We start from the raw sequence: 23,421 nt of genomic DNA, 5'->3' as shown, positions 1-23,421 counted from the left end.
GTTTTAATCTAAAGTATGTTTTTGTGAGGAATTTAAAATTTAGGGACTTTAGAGGAGAGCAAATTGTGTGTTATTTGTCTGCTTTTGTATAAATACTATATTTTAGATCCCCGTATGTCCAATGAGCTCAATGTTTGACAATGTGGCCCAATGTACATCTTGTGCGATGTATGTAATTCTTGAACAATCGTTTCAGGGTGCATATTGTTGTGCGAGATGTGGGCATATAGCTTTCCATAGATTTGGAAGCCCAGATTCTGGATCTAAATGGGCAGTTGGCAACATTGAGATGCATTGACAACTTGGAAAGGAGTCTGCTGCCCACTGAGCAAACACTCCAGAGGGTGGACAGAGTGATAGTATGGAGGTGCAGGAAGATGAGGCAGCTAGTTGGGTCAATCAGAAGACTGGGTAGAGGGAAGAGTGCCAGGGAGGCAAGTCCTGATCTGGCATACCCCAACAAGTTTGCCAAGTTGGTGGATAAGGGGGGTGCTGATTCAGGGATGGCATGGTAGGACACTGTCTCTGACAGCCAGGGGGTGTCTGCTCTAGTAAGGTGGGGAAAAGGAGTACAGGGCATGCCAGACAGGTATTGATAGTGGGTACTCAATTATTAGGGGAATAGATAGGGTGATCTGTCACAAAGACCAGGATTATCGAACAGTGGGTTCCTTACCTGGCACTCAAGTTCATTACACTCGAATTGGGTTGATGGATTACTGGGAGAGGCTGTGAAGAACCAGCGGTCATGGTGCACATTGGCACCAATGATAGAGTTAGAGGAAGGTGGTCGGTCCTCAAAAATGATTTCAGGGACTTAAACAGAAAGCTTAAGACAAGGACCTCCAAGGTAATATTTTCTGACATATTACCTTTACCATGTGCCAAACCAGAGAGACAGTGGGAGATTAGCGAGGTTAATGGAGAAGTTGGACGACTTCTCTGTCAGTTACAGGCTCTACGGTTGGGATGGGCGGGTGAAAGAGGAGGGTGTAGCTCTGCTGGGGAAGAAGTTAGCTAAAAAGTTGGATGAGTGTTTAAACTAGGGAATGAGGGGGGGGGGGGTGGCGACTATAACGTAGACGGTGAAAACAGAGTAGATGGAGAGCTGGGGCTTAATTACTTTTCTCGATAAATATAATATTAAGTTATGGCCACAGGATTACGTGGGAGGACATTGATCCAGGGATTTATTCTGATTGCCAAATTTAAGTTGGAAATTTCCTCCCTGTGATGCGGGATCTGCCTCGTGAGGCTTTTTGCCTTCCTCTGGATGAACACAGTAGAGTTAAAGGCTGAACTTGAGGGGCTCTTGTCCTTTTTCAACCTCTTAACCATGTAACATTGCCCTGTGTAAATGGGAATTGCAATGATAATGGAGAAAAAGCATAATTTGTACCATTAACAACGTTGTAACACAGCAGGCCTTATTGCATACCTGAATATAACAGTAAATTGTGTTAGAGAAGCCATGTGTAGTCTGGTAATGGCTGTTTGTTGTAGCCTTTTGTGCTGCAGGCACCATACTGATTCATAACCTGTTTAAGGAGGGAAACTACTGCCGGTATTTGATTCCCTGGGGGAGGGGGAGGTCAGTCTCTGGATAGAGCTCACAAGTGGACTGAGCCTGACAGCAGCATTGCATTGAGGAGTTGCTATCTGCTGAAGAATTAAAATAATTTTTTGGAAAGCTTTTTGGGTAAGTTCTCACACACGTCTAGTGTGTGTGTTTTCAGGCGTGCATTATATGTGAGAGGGTGGGGGCAGTGTGCATAGACTTGTGGCTCCACACTTCACTTTAGAGCTATTGTCAATGACACAGAGGAGGAGGGGATCATTACAGAGTCATACAGGGAAGGGGAGGATCCGGACATTAGGGCTCGGCTACCACTTCCAATCCTGTTCTCGAATCAGCAGTGTGAGAGAGCAGAGCACTAAGAACACTGGCAGCCTCCATATTGTCACCCAGCTGGTAAGGAAATTCACATTATGTAGTTTTAGGTCAAACTTGTGTGAGCATCTAGCATTTTTATACAAGATGTAATAATATAGGGTCTAGCCCACTATACAAGATGTAATAATATAGGATTTTCCTGTAAAGTGGACTAGTAAGGGACGTAGCATTACAGCAGGCATGTGTAGTCACCCCATAGAAAGGGGAGGTCTGCAGGAATGGAAGCTTACAATCATACTGTGTATCCGATCCACTATAGAACTAGAACATACAGATCTCCGCCTCTATGGGAACTTGACAGTATTCAATGGCTGACTATTTCTGTAGAAGTCTTCCTTGTTATGTTATGTCATCAGCAGCTGCATGTGTTATGTATACAGAATGGGGACTCTCAATGTATGTTATTTACATGACACATAATTCTATGCTATACTGTAATTGTTCTCTAATATAATACACCAGTAAGGCTACTAGGATCCATGATCATATATATTGCCGCTTTATACTGAGCATCAATAGGGCTGCTCTAGAGGTACCTGAGGCTTTACTCAGCCTTCATACACCTCCGATCATCACTTCTTGGAGAGAATTACCGCATCTACTGTTAGGGTGGGTTCACACTACAGAGTAGGGGCATATAATCTGTTGCGGATTGCGTCGCTCGCGCCCACGTGCCTGTGCCATAGACTCCATTCTATGGTTGTGCAAATTCCGCCGTCCGCTAAAAGAATTGACATCTATAAAGATCTATATGGCTACATACTATCTGTACCTATGTGCTGCCATATAACCTTCATTGGCATGGGCCACTTACGGCTAATCTCATTAAAGGATACCTGTCACCCCCCGTGCCGGGGTGACAGGCTCTGGACCCCCGTTAGAGCTCCCTATACTCACGTGATCCTGCCGGGTCCCGCTTCCTGAGTCGGTCGGGTCATGGAGTTATTAGCTCCCGAAGCCCGGCGCGCTGACAGCAGAGTCAGACGCCCATAGAGAATGAATGGGGAGTCCGATGCTCCGTCATTCTCTATGGGCATTCAGACTCTGCTGTCAGCGTGCGTGCCGGGCTTCGGGAGCTGATATCTCCGTGACCCGACCGGCTCAGGAAGCGGGACCCGGCGGGATCAGGTGAGTATAGGGGGCTCTAACGGGGGGTCGGAAGCCTGTCACCCCGGCACGGGGGGTGACAGGTCCTCTTTAAAGCTCTTTTATTTTTAAAAATGTGTCTGAATTATTGAGCAATATTTTGTCCTCATTATGACGGCATGGCTGGGATTTTTCACAACACTACAGAAGTTATTTCCTCATCATGTGACTATTTTAGACAAACCTAGAACAGTCATCATAATTATCATGTACATGGTCTATTTAGGAGGTGCACATACAATTTCCAAATCTTAGTTTCTGGTAAAAGAAAATAAAACCGTTAATGACTTGGAAACATAATTCTTGTTTTATCATGTGTTCACACTTTGTTGCTGCAGTGTTTTAGTGTAATCTTACAATACCAGAGCCATATCAGGACTAGTTTTTTTTTTACATAACCAAATATATTTTTAAATGCCACCTTTAATTTTACCATAAAATATAATGCAAAGCCAAATATATATGTATATATATATATATATATATATATATATATATATATATATATATATATATATATATATATATATATATATATATATATATACACACACATATACATATATACATACTGTATATAACATTACGGAGGAATTCTGCAACTTCCCGGGGAAGGGGGGGGGCTGTTAGTTGGGCAGTAAAACTGGCATGCTGTCTTTATTCTTCAGGTCAGTACGACTTCAGCAGTATCCAATTTGTATATTTATGTTTTAATCTAAAAAAAACCTTTAAAAATGTATTTGCCTTATTCTGACCCCTATGGTGGGCCTCCTGCAATCTCAAGAACAAGGGCCTACTAAATCCGATCATTGGGCTGTGTATGTGCATAGATAGGGCATAACCTGTCCTGATGGAACTACCCCTTTAATAAGCAATCATTTTATAGCTTATATAGATATGTACAGACACACATCGGTAAACGGAGAAAAAAAAAAAAAAAAATATATATATATATATATATATATATATATATATATATATATATATGTATATATATATTTGACAAAGTTTTTATTTATTTGAACAATGTGTGCACGAATGACTGTTTTCTTTCCCCCATAGTCTTTTACACTGTAGACAAGGTACCCATTGTAGAGACAGCCTGACCAATTGTTATCACACTCTGCCTATTTTTGGGCTTTCATTTTGTATATGTCTTAAGGCCATTTTACACAGGCTAATAATCACTAACAAGCATTCCTAGGAACACCATTTAGCCAATAATTGGCCTGTGTAAAAGTGCCAGAGATCAGATGACGAGCGAGCAAACGCCCACTTGTCGACTGAATTTAACTTTTGTTTAACTTTTAACTTGTTATCAGACGCACATGTATCTGTGTAAACAGATTTGCCGCAGATAACAACGCATGTTAAGGCACTGCAAGCAAGCGCTGATCGGTGCTTGTTTGCGGCTATAGATGGTCACATATCGGCCCGTCTTAAATGACTCTTACAGGGTATCTTCACACTTTCAAATTTTTACTGCAATCATTGAATATAAAGATAGGGGGATTTGTCAAGATGAGTGAGTATTTCATTTCCTCTATTTATGAGCTATTTCTTGCTTCACAATCATTATTTGCAATTAAAAACCTAAATGTGTGACCCATCTCTTAGGCCTCTATTCACAATCATTAGGTCAAATAGGCTGTGTTGTGTTTCTACATCCGCGTTTGGAAAGCAATCAAAACAACACCCCTGTTTCTTCCCCAATATCCATGTGATATTGGCTGGATTATCAGCAACATTGCACAGCTATTGGGTAAGAAATAGGGGTATGATTTTGACCTTGTTCTTAACTAGAAATGAACGAATTTATAGTAATAATGACACAAAGAGCTTTGTGCCGCTCCTGGAAAAGCTGGATCCGGGAGAAGTTTCCCAGGACTGGATCTAGCTTTTTCCAGCACCCGGGCAGGCGGCTGATGCAAAATGCAGAGATAACTAAGTGCTAAGTGCCTCGTTATTACTGTAAATCCACTCATCTCTATTTGTAACACATTCCGAACATGAATGTGAAAACAACACAATAGATACAGCGATCAGTGATTTCATAGCTTTGAGATGCCCCCACGTAATAGGGATAATGTGACTGAGATATTATAGTTTAGAGCTGCTTGTGCGGTTCTGCACATGATTACTGAGCTCCATAAAGCGATTGTACAATAAGGTACATTAGCTTTAAGTATTATCCATGTATAGAACGGTGCCGGTGCGGAGAAGTCTGTGCCACGGTCCTTTTTTTGATTCCCACCGTGGTTCCTGTGTATGACGCCGATCTATTCATGGGTACCAGGCCGGGGGTGAAGCTTTAAAGACGTGGTGATTGGTGCTCACATTGGGCACTTTTTTTTTTTCAATCATTGTAAACCATATCCATGACCTCAACAATGAATTCTGTCAAAAAAGCCTTTAGCTAATAAGTTGAACATAATTGTAGCTGCCATAAAGTTTAGCAAACATTCAGCCCATCAAGAACTTTGTTAGTTCAAGTTTAAAGGATTATACCTGAATGGGTCTTCTATATAAAAAGGGTTACTTCAGCGTCTTTTTTTTCCCTTCAAATCAGCTGGTGTCTTAGGCTATGTTCACATTACGTGAACACCCGGCCGTTCCGTGACCCCGGCCGGGTCACGGAATGGCCGGTCTTAGCCCGGATCATCCCAACCGGTACTTAAGTACCGTCCGAGTGATCTTTGCAGCTGCAGAGCTTTGATACGGGCGCATCAGCGCGCGCCCGCATCAGAGCTTCCCATAGCCCACAGTGAAGCGAGCGGCCGGAGCCGCTCGCTTCTCTGTGTGAACTGAAAGGCTTTTCTGTGGCGGAACTCACTCGATTCCGGGCGCAGAAAACTGACCTGTCAGTTTTTTCCGGCGCCGGATGGGATCCCGTCCGGAGCGCATACGATGTGTGTAAGCTCTGGCCGGGATGCCATTGAAAGTAAGGCTATTTTACACACCGCAAAACTACGGCCGTAGTTTTACGTAGTGTGAACATAGCCTTAAGGTGCCAGAGATTTGTAATTTACTTCTATGGATAAATCTCAAGTCTTCTAGTACTTATCAGCTGCTGTATGTCCGACATATCTATGTCTGTGTCTATGACATACAGAAGCTGATTAGTACAGAAAGACTTGAGATTTTTTTATAAAAGTACATTACTTTCTCACACCAGTTGATTTTAAAGAAAATTTTTTTTTGCTGGTGTTGCCCTTTAAAAAGAGTTATGAATGGAAAATTCCTCTAGCTCTAGACTCTAGCATGCTCTCTTTTTCAGCAAAAGTGTATTTTTCTTCTTTTTTTATTGCGCTGTAGATAAGATTCCTATGAGAAGTATTATATTAGAAGGCTAGACTGCTGAACTGTACACATACATGTAATCAGCTGAGGAGGAGGAGGAGGGGGAAGGGATGAACTCAGTCACCCATCACATTCCTCTCTCTACTGCCTCAAGTGGTAAGATTGAAATGAATGCAAGCTCCCAGTCCCTACTGTATGTAGGAAGTGTACATAGATATATGCTGGGTTAGAGAATATTCCAAGAAGTTCAACTGTTCAATGCAAAGTTCATCTTTGCATTATTATTTTTTTCTGTCAATTCTAATCCTGGTTCTGACTAAAATACTGGACAAAATGCAGACGAAAATACGATATGTGCACATAGCCTTAATCTTTTCAATGGCAACATCTGCATGTTTGTATATTTTGTTTCCTCACACACTAATAGTTTAAATGGCTTTAAATGGAGACCAGGACAATTATACCTGGACTGTGTCCTAAAAGAAGAATGAAAAGCGGACAAGCCGATTGCTTACCGGGTAGTGGTGCTCCCCTGGGAATTCCCAGATTGGGGGCTGCAGGGAGTATGGGCAGTATGGACCATGGCCCCCTGGGAGCCCTGGACAGCCACCTGAACTGCCCATAATATAATCTACAGGTCCATTTACACAGAAAGATTATCTGACAGATTATTTGCCAAAGATTTGAAGCCAAAGTCAGAAACAGACTATAAACAGAGAACAAGTCATAAAGAACCAGCCAACCATGCTGCCCCCCTCCTTCCTGCAGCATGGTTGTTTTTCTCTTTTAGCCACATACAATAAAAGTGTCTCCCCTAAGCAGCCACATACAGTACATGTATCCCACCTGTGCAGCCACATACATTACATGTATCCCACCTGTGCAGCCACATACAGTACATGTATCCCACCTGTGCAGCCACATACAGTACATGTATCCCACCTAAGCAGCTACATACAGTACATGTATCCCACCTGTGCAGCCACATACAGTACATGTATCCCACCTAAGCAGCTACATACAGTACATGTATCCCACCTGTGCAGCCACATACAGTTCATGTATCCCACCTGTGCAGCCACATACAGTACATGTATCCCCCCTAAGCAGCCACATACAGCACATGTATCCCACCTGTGGCCCACCAGTGATTAAGGGCCCCTTTGTTCTACCCCCTATTACTGCTGTTCTGGGGTCACTTCCACACTCTGAGCTATATATTCTGATCCCTCGCACAGCATCCAATGTGCAATGCACCCAGGACCCTCCAAGTACAACAGCTGCTAACACTACAACTCCCAGCATTTACTGCAGTCTGCAGCCCTCAGGATTTGAAGTACAAATGAGCAGACAACTCAAGGGGTTGTCCCCTTGGAAACTACAACTCCCAGCATTCTCAGAACTAGGAGTTGTAGTTATTTTGTAAGGCATTCTGAGAGTTCTAGTTATTGTTGTTCCAGGAGTTGTGGTCACAGATACATCAGTATAGGATGGGACCAGGTAAGCATGTCGCTTCCGACAGGTTCTTTATTTGGGTGCCCCCCATGATCAGTTCTATTGGTGGGCCACAGGTACCCCAGTCCCACACTGCGGCCTGCACAGACTGCGGCACAGTCCTTTAGTGGGCCCTGGCATCTGTGCTGTAGGGCCCTCCTGAGAAGCCAGGACACATGTACCGGATACCCAGGCGTACAAATGTGTGCGCCTTTAAGGCATAAAGATGTTGAAACTAATAGGTTATGGGGGCCCAAACACATTTTTTGCACAGGGGCCCTGTCTGTGTCCACCCCTGCCTGAGCCCCACATGTCTTTAGATAGTGTTTAGTAAAACTGTATATTTCTCATGTTTTTACCATATAACATTTCATCAATAGAGGCTGGAACTGGTCTGAGATGGAATTTAGATAAATGCACGGATACATGAAATGACTGATCGGACAGTGCTTTGTGTGATTTGTCTGCTTTTCCAGTGCAGTAAAGACAAATATTACACAGATGAATTCCCGCTGAACCCGAGCAACTGCTTATAATGTGCTTATACTCATGTACTTATGTGCAACACTGCTGAAATATTTGCATAAGCACAGTGTGATCCTTGTAGTTGAGACAGATTCATGGAGACATAGTGCACCCACCTTTCCTGAAACTAGCTTTTTCTTAAGAGACATTGAATATTGCAGACAAATACCTTTTTCTTGCATCTATTTTGGCCTAAATAATAATGATACAGGTCAACATAGGGCTACATAGAATGTATTACTTAACCTCTTAAGGACATATGACGTACCGGTACGTCATATGTCCGCACTAGCACTTCAAAGCGGGGCCGCCGCTTTGAAGTGCCGCGATCCCGGGTGCCGCGAGTAGCCCGGGACCGCTGCTATTAGCGGGCACGGTCTGATCGCCGTGCCCGCTAATTAGCTAATCGGAGGCAGCTGTCAAAGTTGACAGCTGCCTCCGATTACCGGAGGCAACGTTTCCCTGGTGTCTAGTGGGGGAGATCGCTCCTCCGGGACCTTGTCCCGGAGGAGCGATCTCCGTTACTGATGCCGGCCGGGGACGCGTCCAAGATGGCGCCGTCCTCGGCTCGGCACTCGTTCGTTTTCGGCTGCAGCAGCCGAAAGCAAACGAGTGCCGATCTCATGGATCTCTGCAGCATATCTATGCTGCAGAGATCTCTATGAGAGATCCAAGTGTATATACTAGAAGTCCCCCAGGGGGGCTTCTAGTATATGTGTAAAAAAAATAAATAAAGTGTTGTTAATAGTAAAAAGCCCCCTCCCCTAATAAAAGTCTGAATCACCCCCCTTTTCCCAGGTTTTAAATAAAAGTAAACAAATAAATAAATAAATAAACATGTTTGCTATCGCCCCGTGCGTAATCGCCCGAACTATTAATCACATTCCTGATCTCGTACGGTAAACGGCGTCAGCGCAAAAAAATCCCAAAGTGCAAAATTGCGCATTTTTGGTCGCATCAAATCCAGAAAAAATGTAATATAAAGCGATCAAAAAGTCGTATATGCGCAATCAAGGTACCGATAGAAAGATCACATCATGGCGCAAAAAATGACACCTCGCACAGCCCCATAGACCAAAGGATAAAAGCGCTATAAGCCTGGGAATGGAGCGATTTTAAGGCACGTATATTGGTTAACAACGGTTTGAATTTTTTACAGGCCATCAGATACAATATAAGTTATACATGTTATATATCGTTTTAATCGTAACGACTTGAGGAACATATATAACAAGTCAGTTTTACCACAGGGCGAATGGCGCAAAAACACATTTCCCCCAAATAAAAGAAATGCGTTTTTTTTTTCAATTTCACCACACTTTGAATTTTTTTCTGGTTTCGCAGTGTACTTTATGCAAAAATTCAGCCTGTCATTGCAAAGTACAATTAGTGAAGCAAAAAATAAGGGGTCATGTGGGTTTCTAGGTGGAAAAATGCAAGTGCTATGACCTTTTAAACACAAGGAGGAAAAACCGAAAACGTAAAAACGAAAATGGGCCATGTCCTTAAAGGGTTAAAGGGGTTATCCAGTGTTAGAGAAACGTAGCTGTTTTCTTCCAAAAAGAGCACCACACTTAATCTCAGGTTGTTTGTGGTATTACAACTTGGCTTTATTCACCTCAATGGAATGGAACTGCAATACCACGCATAAAGTGGTATACCACGCATGAAGAGTGGCACTGTGTCTGGAAAAAAATTAATCAACTGATACCCCATTTAAAGTCCTATTTATTTAGGCCATTATTCGTCAAAGGGGCTGCTACAGACTTTTTGCTAGCCTAGAAGTCATCAATAGTCAGCTACACCTCTCCCTGTAAAAACGTGTATGAGCTGCTGACAACAATTTACTTGAATGGTGGTATGAAATTCCTATAAAAGCCTACAATTAGTGATGAGCGAATAGTGAGATATTCGAATATTCGATATTCGTACGAAAATCCCGCAAATATTCGAATATTCGATCCCATTAAAGTCTATGGGAACAAGTATTCGATTAGTGAAAAGCATCTATTTGACCATTTGGAGGGTGAAACCGGAAGCTGGGGGATTTGAACGCTTATCGAATATTTATCGAATATTCGCAGGATATTTGTACGAATATCGAATATTCGAATATCTCACTATTCAATCGAATATCTATTTGATCGAACAGTATTCACTCATCACTACCTATAATGTTTAATACTGTCTGCAATGTAGCTAAGCATATTATGTGAGATCCTATCTGCTAAGTGGCTGAAACTAGTCCAGTCATGCCTGACACTGCTGTATCTAAGCCTAATAAGTGTGCTACTATCTGCAGAACAGATCTATTAACTATAATGAATGGCTACTTCATTTCATTCTAAGATTCTTAAAAATAAATAAGTAACTTAAAAAGGTTTCATTCAGCGTGTATGGTGTCATGACCGGTAAAGCGAGGGTTGTCAAGGAAATTTTTTCTAAAATTACTCATAGAGGAGGCTGATATATATAGATATATATATATATATATACAGTGTCGGCCTGGGGTCCCTGGGCCCACCAGGGAAATTGATTCTTGGGGCCCACCCTACATACATATACTGAACATAACTGATGCCAAACCTTTCATGTTAGTACAGTGTGCTAATTCTTTTTTACATAAATCTGATAGTACATTTGGATTAAGGAATAATCTGACATTGTACACATGCACATATACTGAGATACACACACCTTACATACATACATCTAATCATACAAAGATACACAGACACACACACGCACACCTTCCATACATACATCTAATCACACACACAGACACATACTTTAAGGGCACTACTCGGCTCTTAAGGCCCTATTGCACAGAACGATTATCGGCCGTATTTGTCCAATATCGGACGTTACGGCCGACAATCGTCTTGTGTAATAGAAGACAACGATCAGCCGACATGAACCATGTCACCTGATGCTGCAGCAGCAGACCGATGCTATTTACATTGAAGATTTCTGGTTTATTATAAATGTATGCAGAGTGCAGGTATAGACCCTACATAGAAGTATATAGAGAGTATATACACTCTCTCTCATCTATGTGTTACTACATACAGTCTATACGCTTATCTGTACAGTCTACATGCACACTGCATCCAGCTATAATAACATCTATAGGAAATAGGATAGCGTCTCTCAATAAACATCCATAGAACTACATTATATAATATACACTATGGGGGAGATTTATCAAACATGGTGTAAAGTGAAACTGGCTCAGTTGCCCCTAGCAACCAATCAGATTCCACCTAACAGACTCTTTGGAAAATGAAAGGTGGAATCTGATTGGTTGCCGGGGGCGACTGAGACAGTTTCCCTTTACACCAGGTCCCCTTATATACATAATAGGTGTGCACACACACACACACACACAGATAGCCACACTACACACACAGATAGCCACACACACACATATAGCCACACTACACAGACACACACAGATAGCCACACTGCACAGACACACACACACACACACACTACACAGAAACACACATATAGCCACACTACACACACACAGATAGCCACACACACAGATAGCCACACTACACACACACAGATAGCCACACTATACACACACAGATAGCCACACTATACAGATAGCCACACTACACAGACACACACACACAGATGGCCACACTACACAGACAGCCACACTAAACAGACACACACACACACAGATAGCCACACTACACACACAGATAGCCACGCTACACACACACAGATAGCCACACTACACAGACACACAGATAGCCACACTACACAGACACACACACACACACAGATAGCCACACTACACACACATAGCCACACTACACAGACACACACAGACACACAGATAGCCACACTACACAGACACACAGATAGCCACACTACAGACACACACACAGATAGCCACACTACACAGACACACAGATAGCCACACTACACACACAGATAGTCACACTACACACAGCCGCACCACACACAGATAGCCACACCACACACAGTCACACTACACACACAGTCACACTACACACACAGATAGCCACACTACACACACGCAGATAGCCACACTACACACACACAGATAGCCACACTACACAGACACACACAGATAGCCACACTAAACACACAGATAGCCACAGTACACACACACAGATAGCCACACTACACAGACACACACAGATAGCCACACTACACACACAGCCAACCACACTACACACAGCCACACTACACACAGATAGCCACACTACACAGACAGATAGCCACACTACACACACAGATGGCCACACTACACAGACAGATAGCCACACTACACAGACAGATAGCCACACTACACACACAGATAGCCACACTACACACACAGATAGCCACACTACACACACAGCCACACACACAGATAGTCACACTACACACACAGATAGCCACACTACACAGACACACACAGTCACACTACAGACACAGATAGCCACACTACACACGCAGATAGTCACACTACACAGACACACACAGATAGTCACACTACACACACAGATAGCCACACTACACAGACACACACAGTCACACTACAGACACAGATAGCCACACTACACACGCAGATAGTCACACTACACAGACACACACAGATAGTCACACTACACACACATATAGTCACACTACACACACATAATCACACTCAGGGCCGGACTGGGACTTAAAATCAGCCCTGGCACTCAAACCTCAGCAGCCCACATAATATATGCTCCCCAATATATTATAGACAGCAGTGTGCTATACAGGCTGTAGCGAATTCTGCTCATTACTCACTACTTCATTAAATACATGAACCTTACCATCAACACATAAAAAACAACATAATCTGCTGTGGATTTGATGTTGCATATTTATGTATTTCAGATGCACCAAATCCACAATGGATTAGGTATGTCTGTGCTCTTAAAGGGAATAAGAGTGGTCCATACCACGTACAGTGTTGTAGATCCCGGCATACAGGTGCGAGGGAGATATAAGTGACAGGACCTTTAGTCCTACATAAACTTTTATAATCATTACCAGCTGAAGTGTGAGAGGTAGAGCAGAGCCCCAGCTGCACCTCCTGCCCCGGCCTGCTCTGACTGATTTACACTTTAGCTGGTAATAAAAAGGATGATTTAAAAAGGAGTAATTATAGTGCAGTTACATCCAGTGACTCACAGGAGGTGTTTTCTGTGCATGAATAGCAAGTGACGTTTTTGATGAAGTTGTTCTCTTTTTCTTGCTTGGCTATCATGAAGACTTCTCCAGCCATGACACCTCCCTGCAAGATCTACCAGACAAACAATTTAGGATCCTTGCTCCAGCATCATCTTCAAGTGTATTGCTTAACACAGTAACCTTTCTCCCTCTGTGCCCCCTTATAAGAAGTCTGTGTTACTATATAGTAGTCCAGCCCTTCTGCACCTCTATATAGTATTATAGTATCAGGTCCCCTCTGTATTTCTTACCCGCATCCACACACCACATATGCTATACATACATCACAAACACTCAACACACAATGTGCACACATACATACATACTGTGCATACATACATACATACATACATAAAGACAAACACACACACACTGTGCATGCATACATACATTCATACATACACACACAAACACTGTGCACACATACATACTGTGCATGCACACAAATATACATACACACTGCACACATACATACACACTGTGCATGCATACATACATAGACACACACTGTGCACACATACATACATACACACTGTGCATACATACATATATGCATACAGACGCACACTGTGCACACATACATACGATGCATGCATACATACATATACACATACATACACACTGTGCATACATACATATACACATACATACACACTGTGCATACATACATATATACATAAATACATACATACATACACACTGTGCATACATACATGTATACATACAGACACACATTGTGCATACATACATACATACATACATCATAAACACACACTGTGCATGCATACATATGTACACATGTAGCCGGCATTAAACAGATTGTGCTGATGCTACAGTTTGTGTATGGTCACATGTCGGCACAATTTGTCTACCACAGGCAGTATACACTTTGTGTCGCGCTGTGTACTGCAGATTCCCTTGGGCTGGGCGCACTACAACCAACCCCTGGCATCCCTCTCACAAAGTAGACTATAAACTAGGACAGCATCTCCTCCATGCAAAACATGTGTTTTCATATTCTACCACATTGCATATACAAAATATATATAATACTGTAAGAATAAAAAGACACAATTTTTGCATGAAGTAGATGTGGTCCTTTGTATTTTGTTTAATACATGCACATATGAACACAATCTGTACAAATATACATTATAAAGCCATGTTCCCACTGCGTAGGTTACGTAACAATCATGGCTGTTGTAACAACGGCCATGATTACTATGGAACTTACGTAATGGTACTTTCTAAGGAATCTTGACTGGAGTGTATACACATAGTATACACTCCGGCCGGGATCCCTAGCGGCGCCGCATGAAACTGACATGTCAGTTTTCTGCGGCCACAGAAAACCGAGTCAGTTCACACAATGGCGCGTGCGACTCTGGACGCACGCTCCATTGTGAGCAGAGGGAATTCGGATGCAGACACACACTGATGCGCCTGCATCCGAATTCAGCGGCAGTGAAGATTATCCGTCTGGTACTGCAGTACCGACTAGAATGATCTTCTCTAACACCGTCCACAGAACGGCCGGTATGTTACGCCATGTGAACATGGCCTCTATATGTGTCTACATGCCTCTACATGCCTACTGCACATTCATACATGCATTTATCATAAGCATACTACAGAGGAATGCATACACTATATATACACACACACATATATATATATGTATATATATATATATATATACTGTAAATACATATATCATATATAAATACACACTATACATACATATAGAAATCCTTTACACACACAATACACATACTGTACACACTACTATATAGATACACAGTTTCACTTTGCACTCACACTATAAGACAAGAAACAATCACTTACTGTTCATAGACAAGCTCCTTCCATCCCAGCTGCTGACAGGTCCTCCTCCCTCACAGCCAGCATGGTGCTCCCCTGCCCCTCAGACAGCAGAGCAGGAAGGAGATGATGACGTCACTGAGTGGGGGGAGGGAAAGTTGGTTGCGTCCTTACACAGGGGGGGAGGGCAGGCTTTGGCTGTAGCTTGGTGAGAAGAACAGGTCTTTAAGAGTCCTTCTTTCTTCTCACCAAGCAGTGCTGTTTGTTCATAGCAGCAAGGGCCCCCTCTGTGTGATTCCTCAGTCGGCAGCAGCCACTCTATGCTGCAGGGGGCAGCAGCTCCTTCTCCCCTGTCCTCCATTAATCAGCTCCCCTGCGGCAGGAAATGACGTCAGCCGACGGTAGCAGACGTGCCTGTGCGGCACCTCTGCTACACATAGAGAAATAACTAAGAGGCAGAGTGGCCCTTGAGTGTTCTGGAGGGGAGGGGGCGGAGGGAGTATGCCGGCTCAGCCCCATTAGCAGAGGCTGAGGGAACAGCGCGGTGGCCGGCAGCGCTGTTCTCTCAACCACTGCAGGGGCTGATATTAGTTTGCAGGGGGACCAGCAGCCCCTCTGATTGGTAATCCTGGCGGCCCAGCGGGCATTCGCCCGCTCCGCCAGATTACCAATCCGGGCCTGATCACACTACACACACAGATAGTCACACTACACACAAAGATAGCCACACTACACACACACACACACACACAGATGACAAGACTACACAAATATACAGACACTCACACACACTGACCTACTTATGCACTTACTGACACACTGACTGCTTTATGCAGGAAGCTCCAGGGCCTCCATTAGTCTTCATCTCCACCATCTTCTTCTGTGCAGCCTGCAGCCTCTCCCTCTTCTACTCGCACCGACAGCACAAAGCAGCAGGAGGGGGGAGACATGACTGCAGGGGGAGGGGGAATGGAGGGGGCTGCTACTGTGGCTTTTTTGTGCAGCTTTCAGCATGTCCCTGCTGCCACAGGAGGGTTTGTTTACTGCAGGGAGGAGGGAGCCTCTAGTGACAGGCAGGAAGAGAGCCAATCAGGAGCTGATTAGGACGGACTGTACCACTTACAGTGCAGGGGGAGGGGGGGTCCATTGCTTTACAGTGGTGGAGTAAAAGAAGGGGCCCTGCTGTCGTTCTTTAATCACTAGAGCACCATGGAAGGCAGCTGAGGGCCCCCTAATCTCCTGATCATAAGGAGAGGCTGAACAGGAGGCCCACCTCCAGCACAGGGCCCTTCAAAGGGGGGCGGATCCCCCGGCCCCCGGTGGTCCAGTCCGACCCTGTATATATATATATATATATATATATATATATATATATATAAATATATATATATATATATATATATATATATATATATATATATATACACACAGTGGTACCTCGGTTCTCGAACTTAATTGGTTCCTGAAGGCAGTTTGAGAATGAGCAGTTTGAGAGCAGAGCAGTGTCTTCCCATAGGAAGCTGTACAGTAGGTGTGTTTAATTGGTTCCAGCACCAACAAATAATTACCTACAGTACCCATATATTACATTAAAAAGTGCCCAGTTTAATCCCTATAGTACAGGACAGAACAGCACTATATACTGTACAGTACATTACAGAAGAGCACTATACTGCACAGGACATTACAGAGCAGCACTATATACTGTACAGTACATTACAGAACAGCACTATATACTGTACAGTACATTACAGAACAGCACTATACTGCACAGTACATTACAGAGCAGCACTATACCGTACAGTACATTACAGAGCAGCACTATACTGTACAGTACATTACAGAGCAGCACTATACTGTACAGTACATTACAGAGCAGCACTATCCTATACAGTACATTACAGAGCAGCACTATATACTGTACAGGACATTACAGAACAGCACAATATACTGTACAGGACATTACAGAGCAGCAATATACTATACAGTACATTACAGAACAGCACAATATACTGTACAGGACATTACAGAGCAGCAATATACTATACAGTACATTACAGAACAGCACAATATACTGTACAGGACATTACAGAGCAGCACTATACTGTACAGTACTTTATACACAAGAAACATTCAACAAAACCTGCAATTATAGTCCAGTAGTCACCAACTCCTCACTCATCCTTTACTGTATAGAGTCTCCCCATCCCAACACTGTAAAGTATGGGAGATGTTGGTGCCCTGACTGTACTACTACTGTACTGTATATGCACTCCAGCAGTCTTAGGGTCCTGTTACAAGGAGCGATTTTTAACGACTAACGATAAACGATCGCAAACAAGATTGTTTATCATTAGCCTGAAATCGTTCACCATATTACACAGAACGATGGTCGTTAGATACAATTGTTACTACGAACGTTATTGCGATCGTTAGTATGATCGTCTACCCCATCTGATCCCAGCAAAACAATGGACAATGTGCAATTACACTGAATGATTAGTGAACAAATGCGGAACTTGCGTGAACGAATGTGAAATTACAGCGAACAATTAACGATAATTTTAGGCTCAGATCTTAATCAACGATTAACGACATACAAACGATTTTTCGATCGTTGCCTGCAATTACACAGAACGATTATCGTTTAAATTCGAACAATATAACAATTTTTTGCATGATAATCGTCCTGTGGAATAGGGCCCATATACAATACAGGATGGGAAATGGTGGTGCACTCACTGTACTACTACTGTACTGTATATGCACTCCAGCCATCTTATACAACACTGTACTGTATGTGAAGCCTCACCAGTGCTAAACTTACCAGGTACAACCCACCACCCACACTCACAGAAACATTCAGATGCCGAGTACTTCAAAACTGGGAGCATGAAAAGTGTTTGAGAACCGAGCAAGAGTTTGAGAACCAAAGCAAACTTTCCTTGAAAATACAGTTTGAGTTCCAAGCAGTTCGAGAACCAAGGTACCACTGTATATATATATATATATATATATATATATATATATATATATATATATGAAAATCTTTATTCTATGCATCAGGCAGAAGTGAGAGAATCTATGTCTGAAATCAGCAGTTATGTAATTGGACCAAGGAAGCATAAATTATAACTTTTTTTTTGTTTTTGTTTTTTTATACAGAGATCTTTGGGATTCCTCTTTGCACTCGAGGCTACAAAGACAACGTAGTTTGGGGCCAACTTATAATGTCCAGACCCTTCTCTGGATGGATAGTGAGCACTGTTAAACAAAGCACTGTCCTGTTGAAAGGTGGGAGATGTCAGTATTCACAATGCATGACCCAAAGGACAAGTCGATGGAGATGGACGCATTCGGGTAAGAAAGTCATGCCAATATGTCTGTGCTACCCAGTACACCGAGCCAACGTCTCCCAGGACAGTTCCTACAGGCATACAGCAGAGGATGTCCACTTTCAGCTGCATCCAGAGCAAATCAATTACACCCTCAGAGCCAATGAGCAGTCTCACAAGGTACCAGATAGTGATGGCAAAAACCCAAATACAGTGTTGAAGTTTGAAAGCAATATTCTGGCTTCTAACACCCCTTGTGAAGACCGGCGGAGTGCTGCCACTTGCCTACAGACCAAAGGTCACATGTTTGGCATTTTTGATGGCCATGCTGGCTCCGCTTGTGCTCATTCTGTCAGTGAGCGCCTGTTTTATTATATTGCAGTCTCCCTGATGTCACAGGGGACTCTGCAGGAAATTGAGCTTGCCACAGAACACATGAAGCCGGTTTTGCCAATACTACAATGGCACAAGCATAAGAATGACTACATTTACCGAGAGATTGCATCCCTCTATGTCAACCACCTACGAGTTTATTGGCAAGAGTTGATTGATCTGGACAATGAATCTGGAATGAGCGTGGCTGATGCCATGTCCTACGCCTTTCAAAGACTGGACTCTGACATATCATTGGAAGCTCAAGTGCCCACCGATAACGAGATGGTCCGCAATCTCACTCTGCAAGTTGCATTTTCTGGGGCGACTGCCTGTGTTTCACACGTAGATGGGCTGAACTTGCATGTGGCTAATTCTGGGGACTGCCGAGCTGTCTTAGGCGTTCAGGAAGTAAATGGAGCCTGGTCAGCAGTGCCTCTTACTGCTGACCACAACGCTTTAAATAAATCTGAGGTAGAGAGAATTCGCTCTGAGCATCCTGCCTCCGAGGAGGAGACTCTGGTGAGTGATGAGCGGCTACTAGGCATTTTAATGCCCTTTCGGGCTTTTGGTGATGTTCGGTTTAAATGGAGTGAAGAATTGCAGCAGAGTGTTCTAAAAAATGCTTGCAATATCGAACCCCTGAATATCTATCAGTATTATCCCGCCAACTACCATACCCCGCCATATCTGACTGCAAAACCAGAGATTAACTATCATAAGTTACGACCTCAGGATAAGTTCTTGGTCATGGCCTCTGATGGGCTTTGGGACATGCTTGACAACCAGGATGTGGTGAGGCTAGTAGCAGACTACCTCTCTGAAATCCGATCACAGGAACCTGAAGTTGCAGTAGAGAAGCGCAGCCTCGGGTACATGCACAACTTGCTGCTTAAAAGAAGAACAAGAAGAATTAGCATGCAGGATCAGAATGTTGCCACACACCTGATCCGACATGCTATAGGCAGCAATGATAATGGAGAGATTGAGCAGGAGAGACTGGCTGCTATGATGAGTTTGCCGGAGGACTTGTCAAGGATGTACAGAGACGACATCGCCGTTACTGTGGTCTTTTTTAACACAAATGCTGTAGAAGCTCATTACAGAGAAAATAAGAGGGAATAAAATAGAAACAAATTAAAATTTTATACATTTTATTTTATCTTAAATTAAAGGGGATTTCTGCAATGGGCAATGTTTGTGAATTCTCTCAATGGTTTATTCTCTGAAGTACCAGACACAGTCCTCCCCTTTATATATCTGTGTCTGCTACTACAGCTTAGCCTTACTCAAGGCAGTGGTTGAGCTGCAGTACAGGATACAGCTCCATGAACCTCAATTGCCCTGGGTTGGTTACTACCGTAAAGGGACATGACACTCCGGCAAATGTTGTATCTATGGTTTGCTGGTCATGTGTGATCTGAAGGTTTAAAGGAGTACTCTGGAGAAGTAGAAAGGGCCAGTTATATAGATTTGTAAATTATATTTAGGACTGCTGTATATCCTGCAAGAAGTGATGTTTTCTTTCCAGTGTGACACCTCTTTGCTGCCACCTCTGTGCATGACAAAAACAGTTCAAAGCAGTGAAGGTTTTTTAAGGGGATTTTCTGTTGCTCTGGACAGTTCCTGTCACCAACAGAGGTGGCAGCAGAGAGCACCATGTCAGACTGGACAGAATACACCACATCCTGCAGAGCATACATCAGCTGATAAGTACTAGAAGGATTGTGATTTTTAAAAAATAGAGAATGAGAATTTAAAATTACAAATTTGTATAACCCCAGTTGATTTAAAAACAATTTTATTTCTCTAGAGTTGGTAATGAGGAAAGGATCATAACTAGGCAGGCACAGTCCTTTTGTAACACTTTACCTAACAGGTGCACCTCAAGCTAGGTGGCTTTAGCACCTATGTGCAAATTCGCAATGGTTGGTGGTTCTCACTTAAAGGAAGGTTCCAGAATAACAATTGCAATGGTAACTGAGCAGTTCTGCATGGTAAAGTCTCCAATCACAGTTCATAATATCGCTGGATAAATCTATATCAAAAGTATTAACATGAAGTGACAATCAAAATAAATCATATAATAAGCAAAACCAAACAAGAGAAATATACAGAATTGTAGCAACATACAGTACAAGGCATCTCCAGAACAATGCACAATGCCCAGATGTAGATGGGTATATCACATGTATAGTGGGGAAAGATACACTGACGATTTTGCATGTTCACCCACCTACAAAAAATACTGTGTGTAGTGGCACAGCTACTTCATTAGGGTATGTTCACACTGAGTAAATGTGGCGGAATTCCGCGGAATCCTGTCTGCCTCAGTGTGCCATAGCCTGCCTATGAAAGGCCTCAGCTTCAGCCGCTTTCCGCGCAAAGAATTGACATGCCCTCTCATAGACAGGCTATGGCAAACTGAGAAAGACTGGATTCTGCCACATTTGCTCAGTCTGAACATACCCTTACAGTTCTGTGGAGATTCAAACAATTTCTTTCCTCCTACTCTGCACTCATTAGCTGTATTAATTGCACCCTTTTTAACTCATTACCTGTATAAAAACACCTGTTTACACACAATTAATCACAATTCAACTTCTCCACCATGGCCAAGACCAAATAGATCTCTTAATATATTAGGGACAAAATTGTAGACCTACACCAGACTAGGATGGGCTACAGGACAATAGGCAAGTAGCCTGGTAAGAAGGCAACAACTGTTGTTGCAATTATTATAAAATGGTAGAAACACAAGATGATTGTCAGTCGTCCTCGATCTGGGGTTCCATGCAAGATTGGGTTCCATGCTAAGAACAAAAGTCTAAAAGATTACCATCAGTAACACACTACACCGTCATGGATTAAAATCCTGCAGGGCACGCAAGGTTTCCCTGCTCACACCACCACATGTCCAGGCCTATTTTTGTATGAACGCTGCTTGCTCTGTTTGGAGAAGACAGTCCCAACAAAGAAGCATGGGGGTGGAATCATCATGCTTTGGGGGTGCTTTTCTGCAAAGGAAACATAAAGACTTTATGGTATTGAAGGGAGGATGGATCTGGCTATGTATCCCAAGATTTTGGCCAACAACCTCTTTCTCTCAGTAAGAGCATTGAAGATGGATTGTGGCTGGGTCTTCCAGCATGACAATGACCTGGAACACACAACCAGGACAACTAAGTAAGTAAGCATATCAGTAATCAACTAAGTAAGAAGCATATCAAGGTCCTGGAGTGGCCTAGTCTCCATTCCTAAACTCAACAGAAAATCCTTGGAGGGAGGTAAAACTCAATGTTGCCCAGTGACAACCCCAAAACCTGAAAGATCTGGAAAAGATCTGTATGCAGAGTGAGATAAAACCCGTGCTGCAGTGTGTGCAATCCTGGTCAAGAACTACAGGAAACATCTGACCTCTGTAATTACAAAGGTTTCTGTACTAAATTCTAAATTCTGTTTGTCTATTGTATCAAATACTTATATCATGCAATAAAGTGGAAAATAATTATTCAAAAATCAAACAATGTGATTTTCTGGAATGTTTTCTATAGATTCTGTCTCTCTTAGTTGAGACCTCTCCATTCTTTGTAGGTGGCAAAATTGGCAGAGTATCAAATACTTATTTTCCACACTGTATATTGCAATTGGACAACAGGATAACAATGGCAATGAAGACTATAGCGATAAGTAACATATACTAAGGTAACATGGCCCAGGGATGTCATATAGAAGAGGGGCACATTGACAAGGCAAAGTGAGATTTCACAGAGTAACCTGGTGCGTTTACACAGACAGATTTATCTGACAGATCTTTGAAGCCAAAACCTGGAACAGACTAAACAGGTCATAAAGTAAAGACTGGGATCTATCCTCTTTTCAAATCCATTCCTGGCTTTGGCTTCCAAAATCTGTCAGATAAATCTTTCTGTGTAAACGCACCCTAAAAGTGCTAGATGAGAGAGATCTTAACCTCTTAAGGACCCATGTCGTACCGGTACGTCATGGATCACTGTCACTTAAGGACCCATGACGTACCGGTACGCGGGTCCTTTAAGAGGGCGCCGCGGCCGGCCGGGTCCCGATCGGGGGAGATAGCCTGCTATAATACATAGCAGGCCATCTCTCCCTGTCGGCATGGAGGGTTGTTAACCCCCCCCATGCCGACGATCGCCGCTATTGGCTGATAAGCTCATAGCGGCGATCGGAACCTTTCCGGGCCATCGGTGGCCCGATGACCCGGAAAAA

The 23,421-nt window shown here is 43.1% G+C and overlaps 2 protein-coding genes across 2 annotated transcripts in view; one reads left to right on the top strand and one right to left on the bottom strand.

Annotated features, from left to right (window-relative positions):
* The window catches only part of MVD (mevalonate diphosphate decarboxylase), a 183,147-nt gene that overhangs the window by 118,612 nt on the left and 41,114 nt on the right, over positions 1-23,421 (bottom strand). The gene's annotated exons all lie outside the window — the stretch shown is intronic.
* Positions 1,889-22,700, top strand: PDP2 (pyruvate dehydrogenase phosphatase catalytic subunit 2). Its single transcript, XM_069966282.1, has 2 exons — positions 1,889-1,972; positions 18,632-22,700. The coding sequence occupies exon 2, from the start codon at positions 18,697-18,699 to the stop codon at positions 20,296-20,298; it is 1,602 nt and encodes a 533-aa protein (XP_069822383.1). The 5' UTR covers positions 1,889-1,972; positions 18,632-18,696; the 3' UTR covers positions 20,299-22,700.

This window comes from Dendropsophus ebraccatus, chromosome 4 (genome assembly GCF_027789765.1).
Source record: "Dendropsophus ebraccatus isolate aDenEbr1 chromosome 4, aDenEbr1.pat, whole genome shotgun sequence".
NCBI lineage: Eukaryota > Metazoa > Chordata > Amphibia > Anura > Hylidae > Dendropsophus > Dendropsophus ebraccatus.
Note: the sequence above shows the minus strand (reverse complement) of the source record. Positions and strands in the feature narration are given on the sequence as shown.